This window comes from Cajanus cajan, chromosome 8, assembly GCF_000230855.2.
Source record: "Cajanus cajan strain Asha chromosome 8, NIPB_CcT2T_4, whole genome shotgun sequence".
In the NCBI taxonomy this organism is placed as follows: domain Eukaryota; kingdom Viridiplantae; phylum Streptophyta; class Magnoliopsida; order Fabales; family Fabaceae; genus Cajanus; species Cajanus cajan.
Window position 1 is genome coordinate 27,744,465 of NC_138524.1, and position 22,825 is coordinate 27,767,289.

The window sequence follows — 22,825 nt, forward strand, 5'->3', positions numbered from 1 at the left end:
GCGGTGAAGGCATTTTACGGTGAAAGGTGAAATTTCTTGAAACTTAACTTTCAATTTTACCTTTTAGGGTTTATCGAACAACCTTCAATCTCATGTGTGAGCATTCTTGTAGGTGTGTTACAATGCAGAAGGTTCATTAGTGTGGGTATTTGGCGTGGAATTAGCGACAATATAATAAGGGATAATTGTGACGGAGTCGCAAAGGACTAGCGAGGAAATAATTAAACAATATTTTGTGATGGAGTAGCGACAAAGTAACAAATGATATCTTGCAAAGGTTTTGCGGCGTGTTAGCAAGGAAATATCAAATGTAGTTAGCGAGGGAATTGGGGTTCTACATTTGCGAGGCGTAACAATGAATTAGCGGCACAAATTTACGACAAATTAACAAAACCTATTATGAGGAAATGGCAAAGGAATGTGGCAAGAAAATTGCGAGGGACATGCATCCATCCTTAATTTGCGACTTGAATTTTGCAAGGGAATTATCCTTCGCAAATCCCTTTCTAATCTCTCGTCATTCTGTTTAGTGAGAGATTTGTGAATGATCTTTCTCTAATTTGCAACTTTCTTGTAGTGTATGATCTTAACAATGTACAAGAACATAAAACATATTTTTTGTAAATATTATTCTTTCCCATATCTAAATGTGCAGAGGTGTAAGATAGTAGAATAGGACCACAACAAGTGTTGTTTAATCTTATAACAAGTGATTGTGGGATTGTTTTCTTAATAGGTAGTTGAGTGAAGAAATCTTAGCAAGTCGTTGAGTGTTTGGCACTAACAACATGTGGCTATGTAGTAATGATTTGTATTGGAAAGTGATTGAGTTTTATTGAACAATAGTTGGTTGTAACTAGTGAAAATTTCACAAGGTTGTGTAAGCCTAAATGGGGTGAATTAGTATAAATTGTGTGTTCAATCTCCCTCTTTATCTCTTTACTTGTATTTAACTTATTGCATCCATTATTACATTGTTGGATAATCCATTTTACAAATAAGTAAACTTAGAAATTATTTTTAGACAAATACTTTAGGTTTCATACTCAGAAGATGTGCCTTCTAAAGAACAAATTTTTATAAAGAACAATTTTTTAAAATATAAAACAATTCAACCCCCTTATTGTAGTTTAACATTCATTTCAAGTTTCATTGTTAATAAATTTCATAAGACCATGGCTTGATATATTGTTTCTAGTTAGATATAATATGACATGCTCTTATAGAACTTATGTTAAAGCTACATTTATGGATTCTTTTCTATTCAGTTTTAAGTATCATGTTTAATATGATATGTGAGGTAGAAAGTGTCACAATCATAAAAGTAAAAATTTTTAATGCATAGATGAAGTCAATAACTTTTTTTTTTATAAAAATTATGATACTTCATTATATTAATTTAAATTGATGGATAATTATAAAAATATTTTATATATTGACTTAAATTTATATAATGAAGTATTATATATTTTTTTAAATTTTTTTTAAAATTTTCATCTTAAATTATATATTTAAAATTTTTAATTTAATAATTAGATGATTGAAATTTAATATAAAACATAAATAATTTATGTAAATAAATATTTTAAAATATATAAATTAATTTTAAATTTATGATAAATAATTTATTATAACATAATATTATTTTATTTATTAATAATTTATCTTAAAAATATTAAAATTTAATTTATAAATAATTATGATGAATAAAAATAAAATTTAATAAAAAAAAAATATTTTTTTTAAAATTTTCTCATAATAAAAAAGTTCCTAAAACTATTCTAAAAATATTAATTATAAATGAGGAGAAGAAAAATGACTAAAATGTTTTTTTTCTTTCTATTTGTCCCTTTTTCAATTTTCTATTTCCCAATTTGTCTTAAAACCTTAACCCCACCTTCTATCATCACCTCTCTCTCTAACCTCCCAAGGCTCTCCCCGCTCCACTGACTGCTGTGCTCGTCGCCGCCTTCGCCGCCGCCAGCACGTCACCGCCGCCTCCATTTGACATCGCCGCTGCACCTCCTCCTCCCCCTCGCATGCCGATGACCTTGCGTCGCCGCCACCGCCACCGCAGCTCCGACTTCATATTCTAAGTCGGATCAGAGCTCATGCATTTTGCCATTTCCCGCGAACTTTCTCAACCTCATCGTGCTCGAAAATCTCCACAAACAAACTCCGTCGAACCCAAAAGCTTTGACTCAAGTTGGTAAACTCATTTTTTTTTCTTTCTTTCATTTGCTTACAGTCGCACTAGTTATGAGAGGATTTTGCTTTGGGTATCTGATTCAACCATTTGGAGTATACTGTGACATTAAGTAATGAGTGTGCTTTCTCACGCTTGCATGCCATCCATTGGATAAAATTCGTAGGGGTGTTGGTAGTGTTCCTTTGCTATTATTATGCTTGAAAACAATGTTTTTTCCCTCTCAGATTATGCCCCATGTAAGTGAAAATGACAATTATGTGGTGTGGTTATTTTTGTTTTTTCTTTTTTATGTGTGTAATTTGAATGGGCAATGTAAACTAATGGGGTGATTTTTTCAGAGATTGTTGTTGGGAAAAAAAAAATCTATTTTTTAGCATGAGATTTGTTGACCCGTTGCATGCAAATCAAATTGGTTCGAGTAGATTGTGAATGATGTAGTGAATCATGGAAGATGTCTATCATTTTGAATCATGTTCATGACTTTTGTCTGATTCCGGTGCTTGTTTAATTAAAGGGGCCCTATATGTTTGAGAAAATGCTTGCTACAATTCTTTATATGTGATGATTAGTTTTCAAAGTCTTGTAACATGAGGTGCATACTGGTGATAGTTCTTTCAATCCTGATTATTATGCTTCAATGATATGTGAATGCATGAAATCTAGTGTGGGTGGGTGTTCTAACAAGTTGTCAATGACCAAAGGCTGCAGCACGCACAAACAACAGTAGGAATTTGATGCTGAAGTGTTCTTAAGAACAACCAAATTTGGTTAACCATTTATGTCAAAATTGAGGATGGTGTAAACTGTTTTTGTTTCTCCTTCTTGATTCATTGTGAGCTAGCTGTTCTTGGTGGAAAAAATCCGTGGATGATTTGTAATAAGGTGTGTTCAGATTATAGTTTGTTGCATGCATGTGAATCACATGGTTTATTTTTATTTTGATGTTGAGCTTTTCTGATTGTGATTGTGATTGTGATTGTTATCTTTTGTTCCCCCATGTTGTCTCCTGCTCATATCTCAGGTAACATGTCTGGGAATCCACTACTGGCCTTGTTTCACAACATTGAGCAAGTCTCAAATTTTGTTCAACACCATCTTTCTAATTTCATTGGCCCTCATATCCAGTCATCAGGACCCCCTAGTAGTGGCCCTCTCTTCTCCATCTATTCCTCCACCAAAGCCCCACTTGCAAAAACTACATCTTCTGTACAACTTGGTGATACTTCTGTCAAGGTATCCAAAACTTTTATTGCAACTCTTGTGTGCATGTGTGATTTTGTGATTGGATCTTTGCTCTCTAAATTAGAATCTGCTGTCGTTTGTGTTCTAGTGGAATTTGAATATTTTTCACTACCCTTTTTTTATTTTTATTTTTTTTTATGTTGTGATTGATTCATGCTTTAATTTACTGTGATAAAGTTTATATTTTGCTTTATTGTTATTATTATCATACATTGATTATACAATATGCATTAGATCTGGTTGTCTATTTTTCCATAACCAGGCATTACAATAGTTCTGGTAGCTTTGCAGAGTGAATGGTAAAACTGGCATCTTGGAAAGACATTGGTGACAGATGCGTAGTATGAGTTTTTTTTTTTTTTTTTTTTCCCTTTAAACATGTTTAATTTGCTACTTTTCAAGGTTTGTTTATCTTGAGGTACACTTACAAGGCCTGCCTAATTGTTGGACCCTTTCTTTCTATAGTTAGAAGATTAATCTGTCATTTTTATTTGGGTGGATGAGAATGGAGGAGTGGAGGCAAAGTAGATCTCCAAATTCACTATTACCATTTTTTGGGGTAGTAGGAGCTTAAGATCCTATTTACCTTAGCTGGTATTTATGCTGTTCTTTTATCACTAACTTGGTTTTCTAAGAAATCAAAGAATATTGGAGACTTTCATTTATTTTCCTTTGATGGTTTTCCTTTTGTTTTGTTTATTTGTAATATAAACCATAGTTATCAATAGTGGTATAGTGGTGCTGAGAGGCCATTGGTTGCCACAAAGGTTTGAATAGTGGTGCTTGATCAAATAATGGCCACAGTGGTGCTAGATCAAGGCTTTTATGTAAAACCCAATTTTTCCCCTCAAGAAAACAAATATTTTGGGGGATTATTGTTGGAATAAATGTAAACGTAGGGATTATTTGTAGCCTATTTATTCATCAATGATTCAGATTTTCAGTGTATCTTTATACATATGAAATGTTGTGAATTGCTTTATTTTCATTATCAATTTGTTTCTGTAGGGAAAATCTACTGCCCCAGTGTCTAAAGAAGAGCTTGGAAGGGCTACTTGGACTTTTCTTCACACTCTAGCAGCACAGGTTTTGTCATTGCAATTTGTACTAATACTATTGATATTGGTTCCTCCATTTCTTTTAATCATCTAGTGTTCTCATGTATTGTGCACCAACTTGTTCCCAGTTGCATAAGTATTAAATTATTTTACGTGAGGAGACAGACGTACTAGTGAGTGCTGATCATTTTCTCCCCATTTTATTGCTTTACATAGGCTGTTATTTTAACAGTGTTTCTCATGGTTAATAGCTACAGCATGGATATGGTGCATCCCTTTATAAATGATGTTCACCAATAAAAACTGTATTGGGTTGGGTGCAATTTCTCTCATTTTCATGGTGTCCTACCTGCCATACTAAAATTTCAACATGTTTATCTTCAAACTGTCTGTTTCCACACGTTCTGGAAGCAAGTTTGGACTTTGTTGCTAACTTTCAAGTTCAACTTCTCAAGTCTTCTTGAAATGCTTTCTTTTCATCAAAATAGTAAATTTATTATTTTCTGTTAATGATGTCATACCCTAGTTAAGTGCTCAACAAAATATAAGTGTCCATTGTTTTGCGTGTATTTGAGAATGTTCAAAAAGGAAAAGATACTCAATGTTTTTCTTATTCATGTGGTGAGTTTGATTCGATTGCCTTATCACCGAAACAAAACATCAAAATGAAATACTTGATGTTTTCAAATAGAGTTCTGAATGACCTTGTTCTCTTTTCAGTATCCAGATAATCCTACAAGACAACAGAAGAAGGATGTAAAAGAACTGGTATCTTCCTTCTTTCCTTCCTTTCTTTGTCCCTTGTTATAATTGATAGAATTTCATCAAGTTAGAGGTCAGAACATGTTGGGGTCTTATTTGAGTGTTTGTTGTAATTGAACAAATCCCTGCAGTTAAATTTATCTTATGGTCTTGTGTTACAAAACTATGATGCCTGATTTATGATGTTAATATGAATAGATATTATCCTGAGTCCTGACAACAAGTGTGACAGAGGAATGTTTAAATGTGTGCTTGTGTTTTGTCCCTATCCTTAAAGTAAGACAGAGGTTTGTTCTAAACATATGATGTAACAGATTCTAACCGGTCATTGACATTCAGGAAAACAATATACTTTTGTCAAAATTTCTGTTCATATATATGGTAGTAGGCGTATGGAGTTATCCTTGGAGAGTATAAAAAACTTGTAACAGGGTGTAATTATTACTACAGGTACAAATATTAACTCGAATGTACCCTTGCAGTGAATGCGCAGATCACTTTAAAGAAGTTGTTAGGTATATTTATTTTCTCACTCTTTATCCCACAATTGGTCATTTTTGATTAGAATTGTTTATTCTGATTTTGCTCCCTATCTATTTTATTCATTTAAAATTTCATTTTCTATTCAGATTGTCATATTTTTATAAGTTCATTTTAGTATGAATATGGACAAACTACTAAATTTGGTTATAATTGTAAATTCATGGTGGATATTAAATAATATACAAGTTTGACCATTGGTATTTATTCATGGGTGTTAAGTATGTGTTTTCTCTTTCAAATAGCATTTTTGCCTGTCAACAACGAATTCAAACTTCTTGTTGTGTTTTACCTTTTCAGGCTAAATTATTGCCTTGAGCTAATGGAACAAAATATAGCAAGTGAATTACATGGTCCATAAATTGTTCTCATCCTTACATTCCTATATTTTTCCAAAAGCATAATTTCATTTACATTTTTCTTTTCTAACAAGGTCCCTTTTTTCAGCAATATTAAGTAGTAAGACTAAGATAGAAGGATGAGAACACTTTCATTTAGCATATGCAAATCCATGCCATATTTAAAAGAGGATAGCCCCACAAACTCACATATCAAATTCCCTCATAACCTCTATTTGCAAACATTAATGAAGTCTTTTTTTTTTAATTTTTTTCTTTTATAACTATAATACTGTCTGTAAATGCAATTTGACCTTGCATAAAAGTCAAACTGTTCTACTACCTTGCTTTGACCTTAATCAACTCTGACTCTTTCCAATATAATAGCTCTTATGGAACTTCAATACAATAGAATGTTTCAAAAATGAATTATTGCATCTACTCTGATTTTCACATGTTGCAATACCATGTTAGTCTTTAAATTTCTATTATACCTTTTTGACTTGAGCCCTTCTTTTCATGTTTGTTTGACAGAGCAAATCCTGTTCAGGCTGGATCACATGCTGAATTTTCTCAGTGGTTATGCCATGTGCATAATGTTGTTAATAGAAGGCAAGTTCTTCTTGTTATGGTTTCTAAGAGGTTATTATTGACTATTATCACGATCATTTAACAAGTAGCTCAAACCATCTTTTGCTCATGGTTTTTGTCAGTTTAAACCACTTATGGTATGTTAATGGCATGTCCTGCTAAAACTTGGGTCCTGATTTTCTGTTGTATAGAGGAATATCCTTTGTAGTATACAACAGTTTGCTACCGGTTAAGACTTGAGAAGTTCTTGCTATATTCATACCTGAAAAAGTCTCCCTTTTATTTTATATCTTAAAAACTGATAGGCTAAGGGAAGGGAGACTTTTACTTTTATTTTCAAATAAACCATCAATTCAGGTCCTAAAGTATATTCCTTTCTCTTATGTAGTCCTTAAAGTAATGAAATTATATAAGTAGTCTCTAAAGTATTAGAAATTATGTTATATAGTCCCTCAAGTATTGAAAGTACTTTAAATTAGTCCCTCAATGTTAGTAACGTATATCAACGTAGGGACTCAATTGATAAATTTTCAACACTTTAGGTTACTTATATAATTTCATTACTTTAGGGACTATTTAGGTAAAAGAGTAATACTTGATGGACCAGATTGGTAGTTTATTCTTTCATTTTTTGTTGATCTTTATATCTATTCCTGTATTTTATATTAGAATATATAACTTGGTATCCCCACTCTCGCAATTAGATATTTTCAATGATCATTCTGTTCTCTCTTTTAGAGGTGCATTTCAAGCCTATTAACTGGCCATTTTTTTTTTCTTTCACCCATTTCAAACTACCCTCTTTTATTTTCCTATCTCTAAATTTAATTTCAATAGTTTTGTTTAAAAGAAATTTTCGAATAATAGTTGAAAATAACCTTATATGACAATCTAAATTATTCATTGTAAATCTAAAATATAATTTATATATTAAAATTATTTATTACAAATTTTAATTATATTAAATAAATACTTATATTTAATACAAAGGCTGGAATAGTAGTTAGACATAAATCCATGAGTCCGTTTTTGACATGGCATTAGAGCCTCTCACAAATTAGTTTTATCCTTGCTGCCCCATTCTTGTCATTAAAGTTGAATTTTGGCAAGGTACAAGGGATTTGAGCACAGTTCACGCATTAAGCCCGAAGAACTCTGCTCGAGGGTGTTTTGATAAATAAAACCAATCATAAATCTCCTGTTAACAACTTGAGCTTTTGTGAGTTAGTCCTTGACAGTTTATAGTTCTGCAGTAGTTGCTGCTTTCTGCTTAAGCAAACTAACTGGTGTAACTGCCATGATTCCCGATTTGCATGACACTTGGTATTCTTTTTAACAGCCTTGACAAACCAGTATTCCCCTGTGAAAGAGTTGATGCAAGGTGGGGCAAACTGGAATGTGAACAGAGAGCATGTGAAATTATTGGAAGTACAACATTTTTTGGGAAGGAAAGGTAGAAATCTATATGATAACTATACATACTATATGAGGTATGTGTTAAATTTGGAACTCTGGAAAAAAATTTACCTGGTGGCTTTGCATTGGAGTATGTGAATATATTTTTTCTGCAATATTCATAATTTATTTTGTTAAATGATTTTTTAAGCCTGGATTGTATTGATATTTTGAGCGATCCAGATCAGAGATTTAGTTGACTAGTTGCCAAAGCTTGTCAAATCTGTACATGAATTTTTTTCTCTCTCCCATAATGAATTATACTGGTTGTGTATTACCAACATTCATTTGGTCCTATTGGTACTGCGGTTGTTCTTTAAGTCTCAAGGTCTCAAGTTTCGAGTCTTGGGTTTGATAAAAAAAAGACATTGTGAGAGATAGTCTTAATGCAGTTAAGGTCGAGACTGAAACTAGTTTCATTGGTAGATACTCCAGTCATTACCATGGTAAGTTGTTGGTAACTTCACTTGAATTACCAAATTTCCTAAATAATGTAATTAAACTACATGTGTTAATGTTTTCTGCACTGTTATCTAATCATGAATTGTTAATAAACAAAATAGTAGTCAATACTCATACAAAAACCTTATGTTGTCATCAGCGGCCACCATAGCGGGGTAGGGGCTCCTTGCTTCCATAGTAACGCCGTAGCAGGCGTTTCACTGGAGCAGCCAGAGCAGAGCAGTTTACGAAAATTAAAAAATTAGTTCACTAGGGTTGTGTTTGGATTGAAGAATGGATTTGGGGGAGTGGAAAAGGAAAGATTTGAAGAGAAAGAGAGTGGAAAGTGAGGTTATTTGGATTAAGGGAAAGATAGTGGAAAGTGAGTGGAAATTTTTTGAGAATTTGTGTAGAAATTGATTGATGTGATAGATAAAAATAAAAAATTTAATAGATAAATATGTAATTTACACTTTTACCCATAGTTTTAAAAACCGGACCGGTCATCGAACCGGTTAAGGTACTGGGTCAGTGGGTCAAAGGTTGAACCGGTGGGTCACTGGTTGAACCGCATGACTCGATTTTTATTTATTTTTATTAAAAAATATTCATATTAAATATATTTTATACTTATAAATTTTAATAAATTCATATCTTATTTTAAATTTTATTTTTTCTATATTATTTAAAATTATTTTTATTTTTATTTTGTAAAAAAATACATAAAAAAATTACATGTTAAACAGTATATTAATACAAATTAAAAATATAAACAATATGTACATATATAATATGCTTGCAATTAATATCACAAAATAATATATGTAATATTTACATAGATATTGCATTATTAAATATATAATTTAAAATTAATAATATACTATAAAAGTTATTTAAGTTGTATATATTGCAAACAAATATATTAGAACAAGTAGTCATTGTTATATTTAATAAGACTCCTTGCTTTTTCATTAAGAGATTCAATTTTCATTATTATTTTTGTGATTTATGGTCCCTTAAAAAAATTTTAAAAAAAATATTTAAAAAAAGTGGTTGAACCGGTTTGACCCACCGGTTCACCGGTTGAACCGGAAAATTGACCGGTTCAATCCGGTTTGAAACGGGTCGACTGCATAACCGATCCAACTTCAGATTCGGACCGGCTGGACCACCGGTTCCCGGTCCAACCGGTCCGACCGGCCGAGTCGGTCCGGGTTTTAAAACACTGCTTTTACCCTTGGATTAAAAATGAGTAGAATATTATTTATTGTAAATAATAATAATTACAATAAAATTATATTAATAGGTATAATTTATTAAAAAAAATAATAAATAATGATAATAATAATAATAAATATTAGAAAAATAATAAGAATCATAATAAATAATAATGATAGTAATTATAATAAATAATAATAATATTAATAATAATGATAATAATAATAATATTTATAATAATAAATAATAATAACAAAATATATTATGATAATTATATTTTCTAATATTATTTGATTAATGTTTATGAAAGTGTTATCATTTTAATTTTATAAACATGTATTACTTTATTTTTTTTTATATTTCCACATTTTGATGTCAATATTTAAATAATAGAATTTTCTTAATATAAAAAAAAATGTACAATAAATTTTTTGAAAGTTAATTAATAAATTAAAAAAATTGATAAATCATTCAAATAAATTAGAATGAAATGAAGATACATTTGTTAATTGTACAAGTTAATTTTTACCAATTAAAAAATTAAGAAATTTTTAACATTACAAAGTAGATGGGTAATAACATATTTGTAAAATGGAACAGAAAATACAATTCAGTCATTAATTAAGTAAACAATAATTAAATATGACATAAAATAATAGAAATGAAAAATGTTGCAACTAAATAAAACATATTTAAATTACAATAATAAAAAAGAAAATAAGATAACGTAGTTTATTCAAATGAACGCTGAAAGTCATCAAATTTTTGTTTGAGGTCATTAAGCCTGTTATGTACTCGATCGAAACCTCTATTAACATTGATGGTCAAATTATTTAATCCTTCTTGTAACCCTTGAATGCCAGTCCATATTTGGGAAAATATTTGACCATCATACTGGACTGGGGGTTGTTGTGTGATGTCGGCAGGCTGCTCATCAGCATGGTCCTCAGGCATTGCATGGTCTTCATCTTCAACATTTTGGCCATGATCATGATTATCCCTGCCATGTAACCAAATCTTGTTGACATTGACGACATTTAATTTTTTCAAGGTTTTTTTATTAAAAAAATATGGCCACCCTAATTCGACTGCAACATCAATTGATAAGTCTACGCCAGAAACAACCAAAATGCGTGAAATTAAAATGGGGTATGGAAGAGGCATTCCATTGTCCTTGCATTTGACCATGTGTTGCATGATATAATGGGACTAGTTGATCAAAATGTTATTCTTTAAGGCCCATAACACAAAAATGTCTTCCTGCAAGAGTTGGGAAAAGTTACTTGATCGGGGAGCCAATATATGGACGTAGACATAATGTAGGAGTCTGTCGTTAATGTTAAGACTTCATACATTTATGACATTTCGGCTCTGCAGCTCTGGTCTAATCATAGATGTCAGTGCTATGTCACGGTCGAACTGCATCTCCTCTGGGATGTTTGGAAATGATAATTTTTGCCCCTGATACTTCAAACTAGCCAGAGTTAACCAATCAAATAGTTTTATTTTTTTCTTTGTTTGTTCACGTCACTATAGAGGAAACCATCTTCAGATACTCTCAAGTTCGAATAGAAGACCTTAATAAGATCTTCAATGAAATCACATTTGAGAGCCACAAAATGCTGCAAACCTTGATATTCTATATGGTGGTGAAAATACAGCTCTGATGTGGCAAAGTAGCTAAAGTCCATAACCTTTGGATGAAGGACTAACCTGTGGTAAAATTCCTTGCCATATTTAATTATCTGATCACGCTGGCTAAAAAAAGTGTCTGATTTAGAACTTGTTCAATTTGTGGTAGTCTAGGACCAGCTGTTCTGTCCGAGGTGGCAGGAGTTTTTCCTTTTGTTTCTTTTGAATTTCTTTTTCTTGAATCGGATGCCATACCTGAAAATTATATATAAAATAACCAATAAAAAATATGATGTTAAACATAAGACATAATCCATAAAACATAATTGCAACTAATAACATTAAAATGTGTCTTTTACCATTAATAAATACTTTTATAACATTATGGTCAAGTTTACAATGTTTAAATCATTAGCAAAACATTACATACAATGCATAAAAAAATACAATAGCTACGAATGACAAATCAACCACTTTCACCCATGAACTTTAACAATTGGTTGAGAGAGAAACGAGCTTACAAACCTAGAGTCCTTCTCTCTAAAATCTCTCTAAAACCTTGCCTCTTCAACTGCACATAAGACCTATTTATAAAAATTCAGGAGTGGCCAGAAAGGCTCGTTTCAAATCCAGAATGGCCCATTCTGAACTCAAACGTCATATGTAAAATTTACATCCAAAATGGCCCGTTCTCAAATCAGAACGGCCTGTTCTGAGGTTGCATTTTTACCCATAATAACTAATTTGGAATGGCCCGTTCTAGTTTGGGAATGACCCGTTCTAGATTACTAAATTACGACCCGTCCTGGGCTACTAATTACGTTACACACAGGGAAGCAAAAATATGCCACCATAATCGATTATATGCCATGCATAATTGATTATGCTGGCTGGGGGTTCAGTTTTTCACCACGATTTGCCCTCTATTCTTCATTCTCATACCTCGGCTACCCTCCCTCATGCATAAAGAAATGAAGCTTACCTACAATGGCTGCCCCTTCGAGAATCACTACAGCAACAACCACCCTCGCACGAGCACATAGCACACACAGAGCTTCCAAGTCTCTTATAAACGCGTCACTAGTGAGACCCATTCAACCTCATTTCAAACGCGTCACTGTGCCATTCAAACGAAGGACAAAGGCCCGTGAACCATGGCAGAGATTCCTCTGTTGCATGGCATAGTCTCTGCATGCATAGCATGGCAGAGCTTCATCTCTTTTCAGCTTTTGGGCAGAGGTATTATCGGATTTTCTCATTTCTTACGTGGCTTTCATCTCTTTTCTTCACAACTTCTCGAGCAACGGCCACGCGGGTTCTCCCGCTTTTCTTCGCTTTTCTTTCGGTGCAAATCAGCAGAAACAAACGTCAAGTTTCTTCACCTTTCGTTTGTCGTGAACAGTAAATATCAGAGGAACGGCCACACGGGTTGTGTTTGGATTGAAGGATGGATTTGGGGGAGTGGAAAAGGAAAGATTTGGTTGTTTGCCTAGTCCCTGTTTGTTTCAGGGGATTTACTGTTCACGACGAACGAAAGGTGAAGAAACTTGACGTTTGTTCTCAAATTGGAACGGACCGTTCCAAACTAGTAAATTGGCTTAAAAACCCTAGTTGAGAACAAACCATTCCAAATTGGCTGTTATGGGTAAAAATGCAACCCCAGAATGGGCCGTTCTGATTTGAGAACGGACCGTTCTGATTTGAGAACGGACCGTTCTGATTTGACAACGGACCGTTCTGGATGCAAATTTTACATATGACGTTTGAGTTCAGAATGGGCCGTTCTGGATTTGAAACGAGCCGTTCTAGCCACTCCTGAATTTTTATAAATTGGACCTATGTGCAGTTGAGGAGGCGAGGTTTTAGAGAGAGGTTCTAGAGAGAATGACTCTGGGTCTGTGAGCTCGTTTCTCTCTCAACCAATTGTTAAAGTTCATGGGTGAAAGTGGTTGATTTGTCATTCGTAGTTATTGTATTTTTTTATGCATTGTATGTAATGTTTTGCTAATGGTTTAAACATTGTAAACTTGACCATAATGTTATAAAAATATTTATTAATGGTGAAAGACACATTTTAATGTTATTAGTTGCAATTATGTTTTATGGAATATGTCTTATGTTTAACATCATATTTGTTATTGATTATTTTATATATAATTTTTAGGTATGGCATCCGATTCAAGAAAAAGAAGTTCAAAAGAAACAAAAGGAAAAACTCCTGCCACCTTGGACAGAGCAGCTGGTCCCAGACTACCACAAATTGAACAAGTTCTAAATCAGACACGTTTTTTCAGCCAGCGTGATCAGATGATTAAATATGGCAAGGAGTTTTAACACAGGATAGTCCTTCATCCAAAGGTTATGGACTTTAGCTACTTTGCCACATCAGGCTGTATTTTCACCACCATATAGAATATAAAAGTTTGCAGCATTTTGTGGCTCTCAAATGTGATTTCTTTGAAGATCTTATTAAGGTTTTCTATTCGAACTTGAGAGTATCTGAAGCTGGTTTCCTTTATAGTGACGTGAACAAAACAAAGATAAAAATAAAACTATTTGATTGGTTAACTCTGGCTAGTTTGAAGTATTAGGGGCAAAAATTACCATTTCCAGACATCCCAGAGGAGATGCAGTTCGACCATGACATAACATTGACATCTATGATTAGACCAGAGTTGCAGGGCCAAAATGTTAGAAATGTAGGAAGTCTTAACATCAACGACAGACTCCTACATTATGTCTACGTCCATATATTTGCTCCCCGATCAAGTAACTTTCCAACTCTTGCAGGAAGACATTTTTGTGTTATGGGCCTTAAAGAATAACATTTTGATCAACTAGTCCCATTATATCATGCAACACATGGTCAAATGCAAGGACAATGGAATGTCTCTTTTATACCCCATTTTAATTTCACGCATTTTGGCTGTTTCTGGCGTAGACTTATCAATTGATGTTGCAGTCGAATTAGGGTGGCCACATTTCTTTAATAAAAAAACCTTGAAAAAATTAAATGTTGTCAATGTCAACGGGATTTGGTTACATGGTAGGGATAATCATGATCATGGCCAAAATGTTGAAGATGAAGACCATGCAATGCTTGAGGACCATGTTGACGAGCAGCCTGCCGATATCACACAACAACCCCAGTCCAGTATGATGGTCAAATGCTTTCCCAAATATGGACTGACATTCAAGGGTTACAAGAAAGATTAAATAATTTGACCATCAATGTTAATAGAGGTTTTGATCGAGTACATAACAGGCTTGATGATCTCGAACAAAAATTTGATGACTTTCAGCGTTCATTTAAATAAACTACGTTATCTTATTTTCTTTTTTATTATTGTAATTTAAATATATTTTATTCAGTTGTAATATTTTTCATTTCTATTATTTTATGTCATATTTAATTATTGTTTACTTAATTGATGACTGAATTGTATTTTCTGTTCTATTTTACAAATATGTTATTACCCATCTACTTTGTAATGTTAAAAATTTCTTAATTTTTTAACTGGTAAAAATTAACTTGTACAATTAACAAATGTATCTTCATTTCATTCTAATTTATGTCAATGATTTATCAATTTTTTTAATTTATTAATTAACTTTCAAAAATTTTATTGTACATTTTTTTTATATTAAGAAAATTCTATTATTCAAATATTGACATCAAGAAGTGGAAATATAAAAAAAATAAAGTAATACATGTTTATAAAATTAAAATAATAACACTTTTATAAACATTAATAAAATAATGTTAGAAAATATAATTATCATAATATATTTTGTTATTATTATTTATTATTATAAATATTATTATTATTATCATTATTATTAATATTATTATTATTTATTATAATTATTATCATTATTATTTATTATGATTCTTATTATTTTTCTAATATTTATTATTATTATTATTATTATTATTATCATTATTATTTTTTTTAATAAATTATACCTATTAATATAATTTTATTGTAATTATTATTATTTACAATAAATAATATTCTATTCATTTTTAATCCAAGGGTAAAAGTGTAAATTACATATTCATCTATTAAAATTTTAATTTTTATCTATCACATCAATCAATTTCTACACAAATTCTCACAAACTTTCCACTCACTTTCTACTATCTTTTCCTTAATCCGAACAACCTCACTTTTCACTCTCTTTCTCTTCAAATCTTTCCTTTACCACTCCCCCAAATTCATCCTTCAATCCAATTTTTTTTCACTGTTCCCTTTTGTTGCTTTTTTATTTTTATTTTATTTTTTGTTTCTCTTCCTTTTTTTTTCTTTGTTGTTGGCCACAACAATTTTTGTTATTCTGTTCATTTTTGATTGTTCATGATATATACACCTCTTTTTTTCTATAAGTACACCTCTTTTTTAAAAAAAAATAATTAACTTTTTTAAAATATTCCTAATTTTAATTTTTTTTTAATTTTACATTCACAACATTTAATTTTAGTACTTTTTTTTTCACACATCATTCTTCTTTTTTTTTAATTTTTACATGTATTCCCTTTACCTTTTTTTTACCACACCTATTTTGGTAGCATGTGAAAATTAAAAGAGAAAAAAAAGTGTGTGAAATAAAAGAAGAAAGTAGAAAATTAAAAGTTGGAGGTTTAAAATTAAAAAAAACAAAAGAAATTATAATATTTTATAATTTTTTTTTAAATAAAGGAGGTGTACTTATAAAAAAAAGGGAAGTGTATATATCATGAGCCTTTTTGATAGTCAGCAAAATCATACCCCAACCAAATGTTAATCAACAAAAAAAAAATAGAGGTTTGGTGCTGTTGGTACCGATACACCATCGGTGGTCAGCAGGATAAAAATTGAATTTTAACATTTATTTTTTTTAGTTACTTAGAACTTTGATTACTTCAGGCTGTAACTTTGGATGATTTAGAGCTTTAAGCATTAGTTCTTTGTGAAAGGAGAAATCCTTTGTGAAGGGGAAATCCTTGGTGGAGTTACCTCTTCTATTCTTTATTCCTTTGCCATCAAGAAATACAATCTTTTTTATTTTATTTATTTATTTTATTTTTCTAATTTGGGTTCCAAACAATTTTTTTCTTAAATGGATCGGAAGATTAGATTTTTTAAATGAAATTTAGCAGACTCAAATGGATTAATGAATTGTTTTTATTCAATATAATTCAATTAAAAAATCATTTGATCCATCTGTTTTCCACTTAAGGTCACCCACTAGTGAAATTTGGAAGAATAATGAAGAATTTCAGTTTTATAGGCAATTACACAAATTCAAGCCAAAACAATGTATCACCTATGAGAGACAATCCTATTTAAGTTAAGAATAATCCAAAATCGGCACAATGAAGTTAAATCTTTGAGCATAGACATTTTTCATACATTTGTTCCCCCTTTGATATGGTTGAAAAATATGTATAACACTTCTAAATACTATTATATGTCACACAAAAACTCTGTTTATAGTGTTTTATAGGTCTACCCTTCTTGCTTTCTGGCAGAAAAAATTCGTAAACTATCATTCTTGCTCTCAAACTTAAACGTACTTTCTATTACAAGTATAAAACATGCAAAAATTTCAAATATACATTTTTTTTCTTCCCAAAACCATGTTGGTATTCTTGATAGAAAATAGCCTTGTTTAAATAAAAATACTTTCGTTGGTAGAATGTTGCACCTAAACTAATCTCTTGTTATGACCTTTTCATTTTCTTATCAACCCCTAAACATAAATTTCTATCTTGCATGGAAGTGTTTTTAGAGAATTTTGTTTTTCAATGAGTTTGTAATTTTGAATTTTTTAACTTATTTAATTTGATTTGTATTTATCATAATTATTTATGAATTAAATAATATTTTAAAATATATTATTTATAAATAAAAATATATTTTTTATTACAACACATTATTTATCATAATCTAAAATATAATTTATTTTTAGAAATATTTATGTATACTAATTTTAAATATAATTTATATGTTTAAAAATAGTATTTATAAATATATAATTTATTATAAATTTTAATTATATGCTAAAATACTAGTTAACAAATATCTCATATCTTTAGACTCTTGCATGAAAAATACATGTTAAGAGGGGTCATAGATCTTTGTATGTTAAGATCAATTTTAGATTCTCGACCCATGACAATTTACTAAATATTAAAAAAATTGTATATCAACAGAAATTCCAAGAATTTTAACAATTACAAGATTGAAATGGCATATAAAAAGAAATGTTCGATGATCATATACTGTCGATGTAAAATAATTTTGCACCACTCACCAATCAAAAATCTCTATTGGTATAACTTTTAATGTAGTTATTGGTATTTTAGTCTGTATATTTTACAAGTTAAATTTTTATATTATATATAATAAAAATTTATAATAAATTATATATGAAAATAAATATTATATTTAAATATATATTATATTTAATTTTTGTATAAATGGATATTTTTAAATATATAAATTATATTTTTGTAAAAAAATATTAATTATATTTTAGATTTAAGATAAATAATTTATGTTGTGAAACAGAATTATTTTTAATTATTGATAATTTATTTTATTAATATGAAAATTTAATCCAAAGATAAATATAATAAATAAAAAATGGGAATAGGTAAGAAGTTAACAAAATTCTAAAAACCCTCTTTTCCTTCCAAAAAATAGTTCTTAGAAACGCTCTCGTGTAAGATAATATTTACATTTAATATATAAAGATTGATGAATAACAGTCAAGAAATATACCATGTATGTTTTGTGATTGGATGACTGAAAATATTTTATTTTGTTAGTATATAGTCTTTTTTCTCTTATTAAAATAGGAAACAATCAATAACAATATTTAAATTAAAAATTATGTCAAGTCCAAGTAACCCCACCTCTAAGATGAAATATATAGTTTAAATTCATTTATTCACAACATGGTTGCCGATCGTATAAAACATGAAATATGAATCATGGTTTGCATGCGCTTTATTTCACCATGATTTGAATTACAGTTTATCGTTCATGTGGAAGTGTGAGAAAGGGTATTTTGACTGGAACAAGTTCTAGGTTCTCCCTCAAGAGGAAAACCTATAGGATACATAAGCTCCCAATGCAGCAATCACCAGAAATGCAGCACCAATATTTGCTGCTAATTTTTTCTCTTCCTCGTTCCATGTCTCTTCTGCTATTTTTCTGACAACCTGGGAAACAGAACCAACCCATTCCTTTGCATTCTCTTGGCACTTCCCTTCCTTTTTGGGAGTAGTTATGCTGCTGGGTTCTTTTTCTTTTTTCTTCTTTGTAGCAGAAGGTTCTACTTCCTTGGCTAACAATTTTTCTGTCTTGGTTTCCTTCTCTTCAAAATCACTCTGCTCCTTATCTTTCACAGGCTTTCTTGACTCTGAAGGTTCCTCTTTCACTTCCTCCTCGTCATCAGAACTCGTTTCCTCTGTCTTCTTTTCCTCCACTTGATCTTTAACTGATGGCTTTCTGGTAACATTTGTTACTGTAGGTTTTGGCTCATCTTCCACTTGACTCTTTGGAGGTTGCTCATCTGTTTCGGTTTTTGGTGCTATTGTTGGTGTTGATTTTTGTTCAAATTCCCCTGGACCCTCCTGGGTTTTTTCAGCTGTTTTGACTTTGGTTAGCATTGTTGGTGTTGGTCTTGGTTCAAATTCCTCTTGACCCATCTGTGGCTTTTCAGCTGTTTTGACTTTGGTTAGCATTGTTGGTGTTGGTCTTGGTTCAAATTCCTCTTGACCCATTTGTGGCTTTTCAGCTGTTTTTACTTTGGTTAGCATTGTTGGTGTTGGTGTAGCTCTTGGTTCAAATTCCTCTTGACCCTTTTGGGGCTTCTCAGCTGTTTTGACTTTGGTTAGGATTGTCGGTGTTGGCCTTGGTTCAAATTCCTCTTGACCCTTTTGAGGCTTTTCATTTGTTTGCATTGTGGTTGCCCTTGGTGTTGGTTTTGGCTCCAACTCTTGATTCATTTGAGGCTTACCTGATACTGCAGAACTAAGTCTTTCTACAGCTTCCCCTTGACCCTTCTGAGGCTTAATTGGTTCCGAAGGGATTTGAGGTGGTGTGTCTTCAAGAGTAGCCTTTTGTTGTGCCTTCAAGTCAGGGCTTGGTGGTGAGGCACTTTTCTTGTCTTCAATTGGTTCTTCCACTTTAGTAGTTGTTGTAGGTTGTGGGGGAGTGGTTTCTTTGCCCTTTTCATCAGGCTTTGCTTTAGGTACTACACCTTCGTCTTGTGAAGTGGTCTTCTTTGGCATTGTAAGGATGAGAACTGGAGTTTCAAACTTGGCCTGAAGTGCCTCTGGCTCACAATAATCAGGAACAGGATATGATTGGTCGAATCGGATCCATCTGGAGCCTAGAATTTGTCTTTCTCCTGAAATCCTCACCATCCGTGAAGGGGCCACATATGTAACCTTTACATTTTCCTTTGGAAATCCTGCAAAGGGAGTAGAAAAAGGAAACATTAATTCGACACAAATGCCAGTAAAGAAAAAGGAGAGAAAAAAATCAACAGATTTAAACTTTTTTTAAGATATAGATTTTGGATTTTTATTTTTTATTGCATACAATGGTAGCAACAATGTTTGAATTTAAGACCTAAACTCTTCACTACTAGGATGAATTTAGTGGATAATAGATTTGGCGTGTGTTTAGTTTAAGTTAGAGTTTGGAAAATTAAATTAATTTTTATCAATAAGATTATGAACCATTAAATGTGATATATATATATATATATATATATATGTATGTATATATATATGTTGAAACTATGTTTTGCTTTTGGTTTTGAAAATTGTGAGAATTAATGTAATTTTAAAATAAAATGAGCATAATTGTAGGATAAATTGAATTATTTTATTATTCTGAAGTGATTAATCAATATATTATTTGTAACACATTCGTCATTGTTGAAGTAAATTTTATGTATACTATACTAAAAAATTTAGAGTAAACTTAACTATAAAATTTCCATAAAATTCACCTAATAATGATGTACTGAAAAGTATAGTACTAGTATTTCTGTGTAGTGTGTGTCATATACATGGAAATCTTTATTAGAATACACAATAGTACAATAGCTTAATTAAATCGCCTTGCAAGTTGCATCAATTAAATTAATTTTGTAATAGTAGTTCAAAATTATTAATACAATCTTCCGTAATTGAGTATTATCAATCTTCATTTCTTTATTTTGCCTTGGGATATAAGATGATAAACATAAAGAATGTAAAAATGTTAAAATTTGAATTTAGATATGGAAGAAAGGCATTAATTTAATAAAAAGGAGAAGTATCACATATTTTTAATTTATAATTAAAATAAAAACCATCAATTATTATTATTATTATAAGATAAAAGTAAATTTGCAAACCAGGAAGATAAATATGTAGAAGATAAGCTCCTGGGAATTCTTTTATCTCTGATCGTGGCTGCAAATTCTCGTACACACGACGCATAGAAAGTTGTGGACGGAAAGTTGGTGTTCTCTGCCTGAAAGACATAGCTCTACAAATATGTGTTATATGCTAAATAGTAAAATAGAAGGTTTTCACTCACCAAATTGTGGCTAAATGCTTTGAATTAATTTGTCTGGTTTCAACTTTCGTTGCATCTGTATTTATATAAGGCATGGACATTGTTGAGATTGACTGGTTTTCTTGTCAAAGAGACAATTCCTTGTTTGTCTATATGCTTTGGGATTCCCTTTTCCAAAGCTGTTCTTGAATTATATACTAGGAATAACTTCTTTGCCCATGAAAATAATTGTTCTTTGTTTTGTCCACACTTAAAATGCTAGCCATGCAATATTCACGTATCATTATAATGTGAAATAGAGGTATACGTAATTGTTTAAGAATCACTATTTTGTGTTCCTTCCATCATTCTTTTTTCTTTGTGTCGAAATTGGTAACTATTTTTTTTTTCCCCGAAAAGTAATAGATCGTGATTGGCTTTAATTTTTGGCGTCAATGACATCTATCTAGTTAACTATGGCAAAATTATACGACTTAAATAAATAATTTCACCATTAAAAAAAAATAATTAAGATTGAATAATAGTTGGTAATTAATAAACAAATACAAAATGACATTAATTCTTTGTATTTGTGTATTCTTTTAGGACTTAAGCAAGCACCTTGTGCTTGGTATTAAAAAAATAGATCCTTTCTCTTAGAAAATGGCTTCATAAGAGGAAATGTAGATAGTATGCTTCCCAAGGATTTCAACTCATTTTATTATTGTTTAAATCTATGTTGATGACATCATATTTGATGTTACTAATAAATAACTTTGCAAGGAGTTTTCTATATGATATTGGACAAATTTGAGATGAGTATGATGGGAGAACTAAAATTCTTTCATAGAGTACAAATACACTAAGATTATAAAGGAACAAGCATACATTAGGCGAAGTACACAAAAGAACTACAAAAGAAGTTCAAGATGGACTATGCAAAACCCATGAGTCACTCATGTATTTATTGTCCACTCTAGGAATGGATGAAGAATCAAAGAATGTAGATCAAACTATGTATTGAGGAATGATATAATCATCTTGTACCTCACTTCGTCCATACTTGATATCATGTGCAACATCTACTTATGTGCTAGATTTCAATTTGATCTAAGGGAGCTATATTTAACAATTGTTAAGCATATTTTCAAACATCTTAAAGGTACTACTCATCTTGGTCTTTCCTTTGAGAGAAGTAAGGACTACAATTTGGTAGGTTATTATGATGCTGACAACATTGAAGACCAGATAAAATGAAAAGTATTAGTGGAGGTTGTCACTTCATTTAACACAACTTAGTCTCCTTGATGAGCAAAAGACAAGAGACAATTTCACTTTCAACTTTTGAAGTTAAATTCTCAATTGCTATGGATCAAACATGCTTGAAGACTATAGTATTGACGAGAGTAAAACTCCAAATCTTTGTGATGATACTATAGCTATAAATTTATCCAAAAATCCCATAATGCATTATAAAGCTAAACATATTAAATCAAACATCACTTTATAAGAGACTATTCAAAAAGGAGTAATAGACATCAAGTTTATAAACACCGCGGATCAACTTACTAACCTCTTCAAAACATCCTTAATGAAGATAGGTTCATCCAACTAACAAATTTATAAAGGAATGATTAATTTTTATGTGTCTAAGGACTAATCGTCCAGTCAAATGACTAGTAATGTCTATTCATCACGCAATTATGTCATGTTCATCCAATATATGGACATTTAAGGATGCACGACATTAACCCGAATATTTATGTCTAATGATTTGAATTTTTGAATGATTGT

General features: G+C 31.0%; 2 protein-coding genes across 7 annotated transcripts; one reads left to right on the top strand and one right to left on the bottom strand.

The window, feature by feature from the left end:
• The first annotated feature begins 1,868 nt into the window (after positions 1-1,868).
• On the top strand, positions 1,869-14,966 carry ERV1 (Erv1/Alr family protein). 6 transcript variants are annotated; one of them, XM_020373607.3, is made up of 9 exons: positions 1,871-2,209; positions 2,873-3,091; positions 3,231-3,442; positions 4,460-4,537; positions 5,230-5,277; positions 5,722-5,786; positions 6,684-6,761; positions 8,080-8,193; positions 13,651-14,966. In XM_020373607.3, the coding sequence occupies exons 3-9, from the start codon at positions 3,236-3,238 to the stop codon at positions 13,748-13,750; spliced, it is 690 nt and encodes a 229-aa protein (XP_020229196.2). In that variant the 5' UTR covers positions 1,871-2,209; positions 2,873-3,091; positions 3,231-3,235; the 3' UTR covers positions 13,751-14,966. The 6 variants fall into 6 exon arrangements, with proteins under 6 accessions (XP_082919080.1, XP_020229196.2, XP_020229195.2 ...); XM_020373606.3 differs by having other exon boundaries at positions 2,911-3,091; XM_020373611.3 differs by having other exon boundaries at positions 1,871-2,205.
• Positions 14,967-18,390: 3,424 nt separating this feature from the next.
• LOC109810253 (uncharacterized) lies at positions 18,391-21,116 on the bottom strand. Its single transcript, XM_020373675.3, has 2 exons — positions 20,889-21,116; positions 18,391-19,952 (listed from the first exon to the last, which is right to left on the bottom strand). The coding sequence occupies exons 1-2, from the start codon at positions 21,016-21,018 to the stop codon at positions 18,571-18,573; spliced, it is 1,512 nt and encodes a 503-aa protein (XP_020229264.2). The 5' UTR covers positions 21,019-21,116; the 3' UTR covers positions 18,391-18,570.
• Between the last annotated feature and the right edge of the window lie 1,709 nt (positions 21,117-22,825).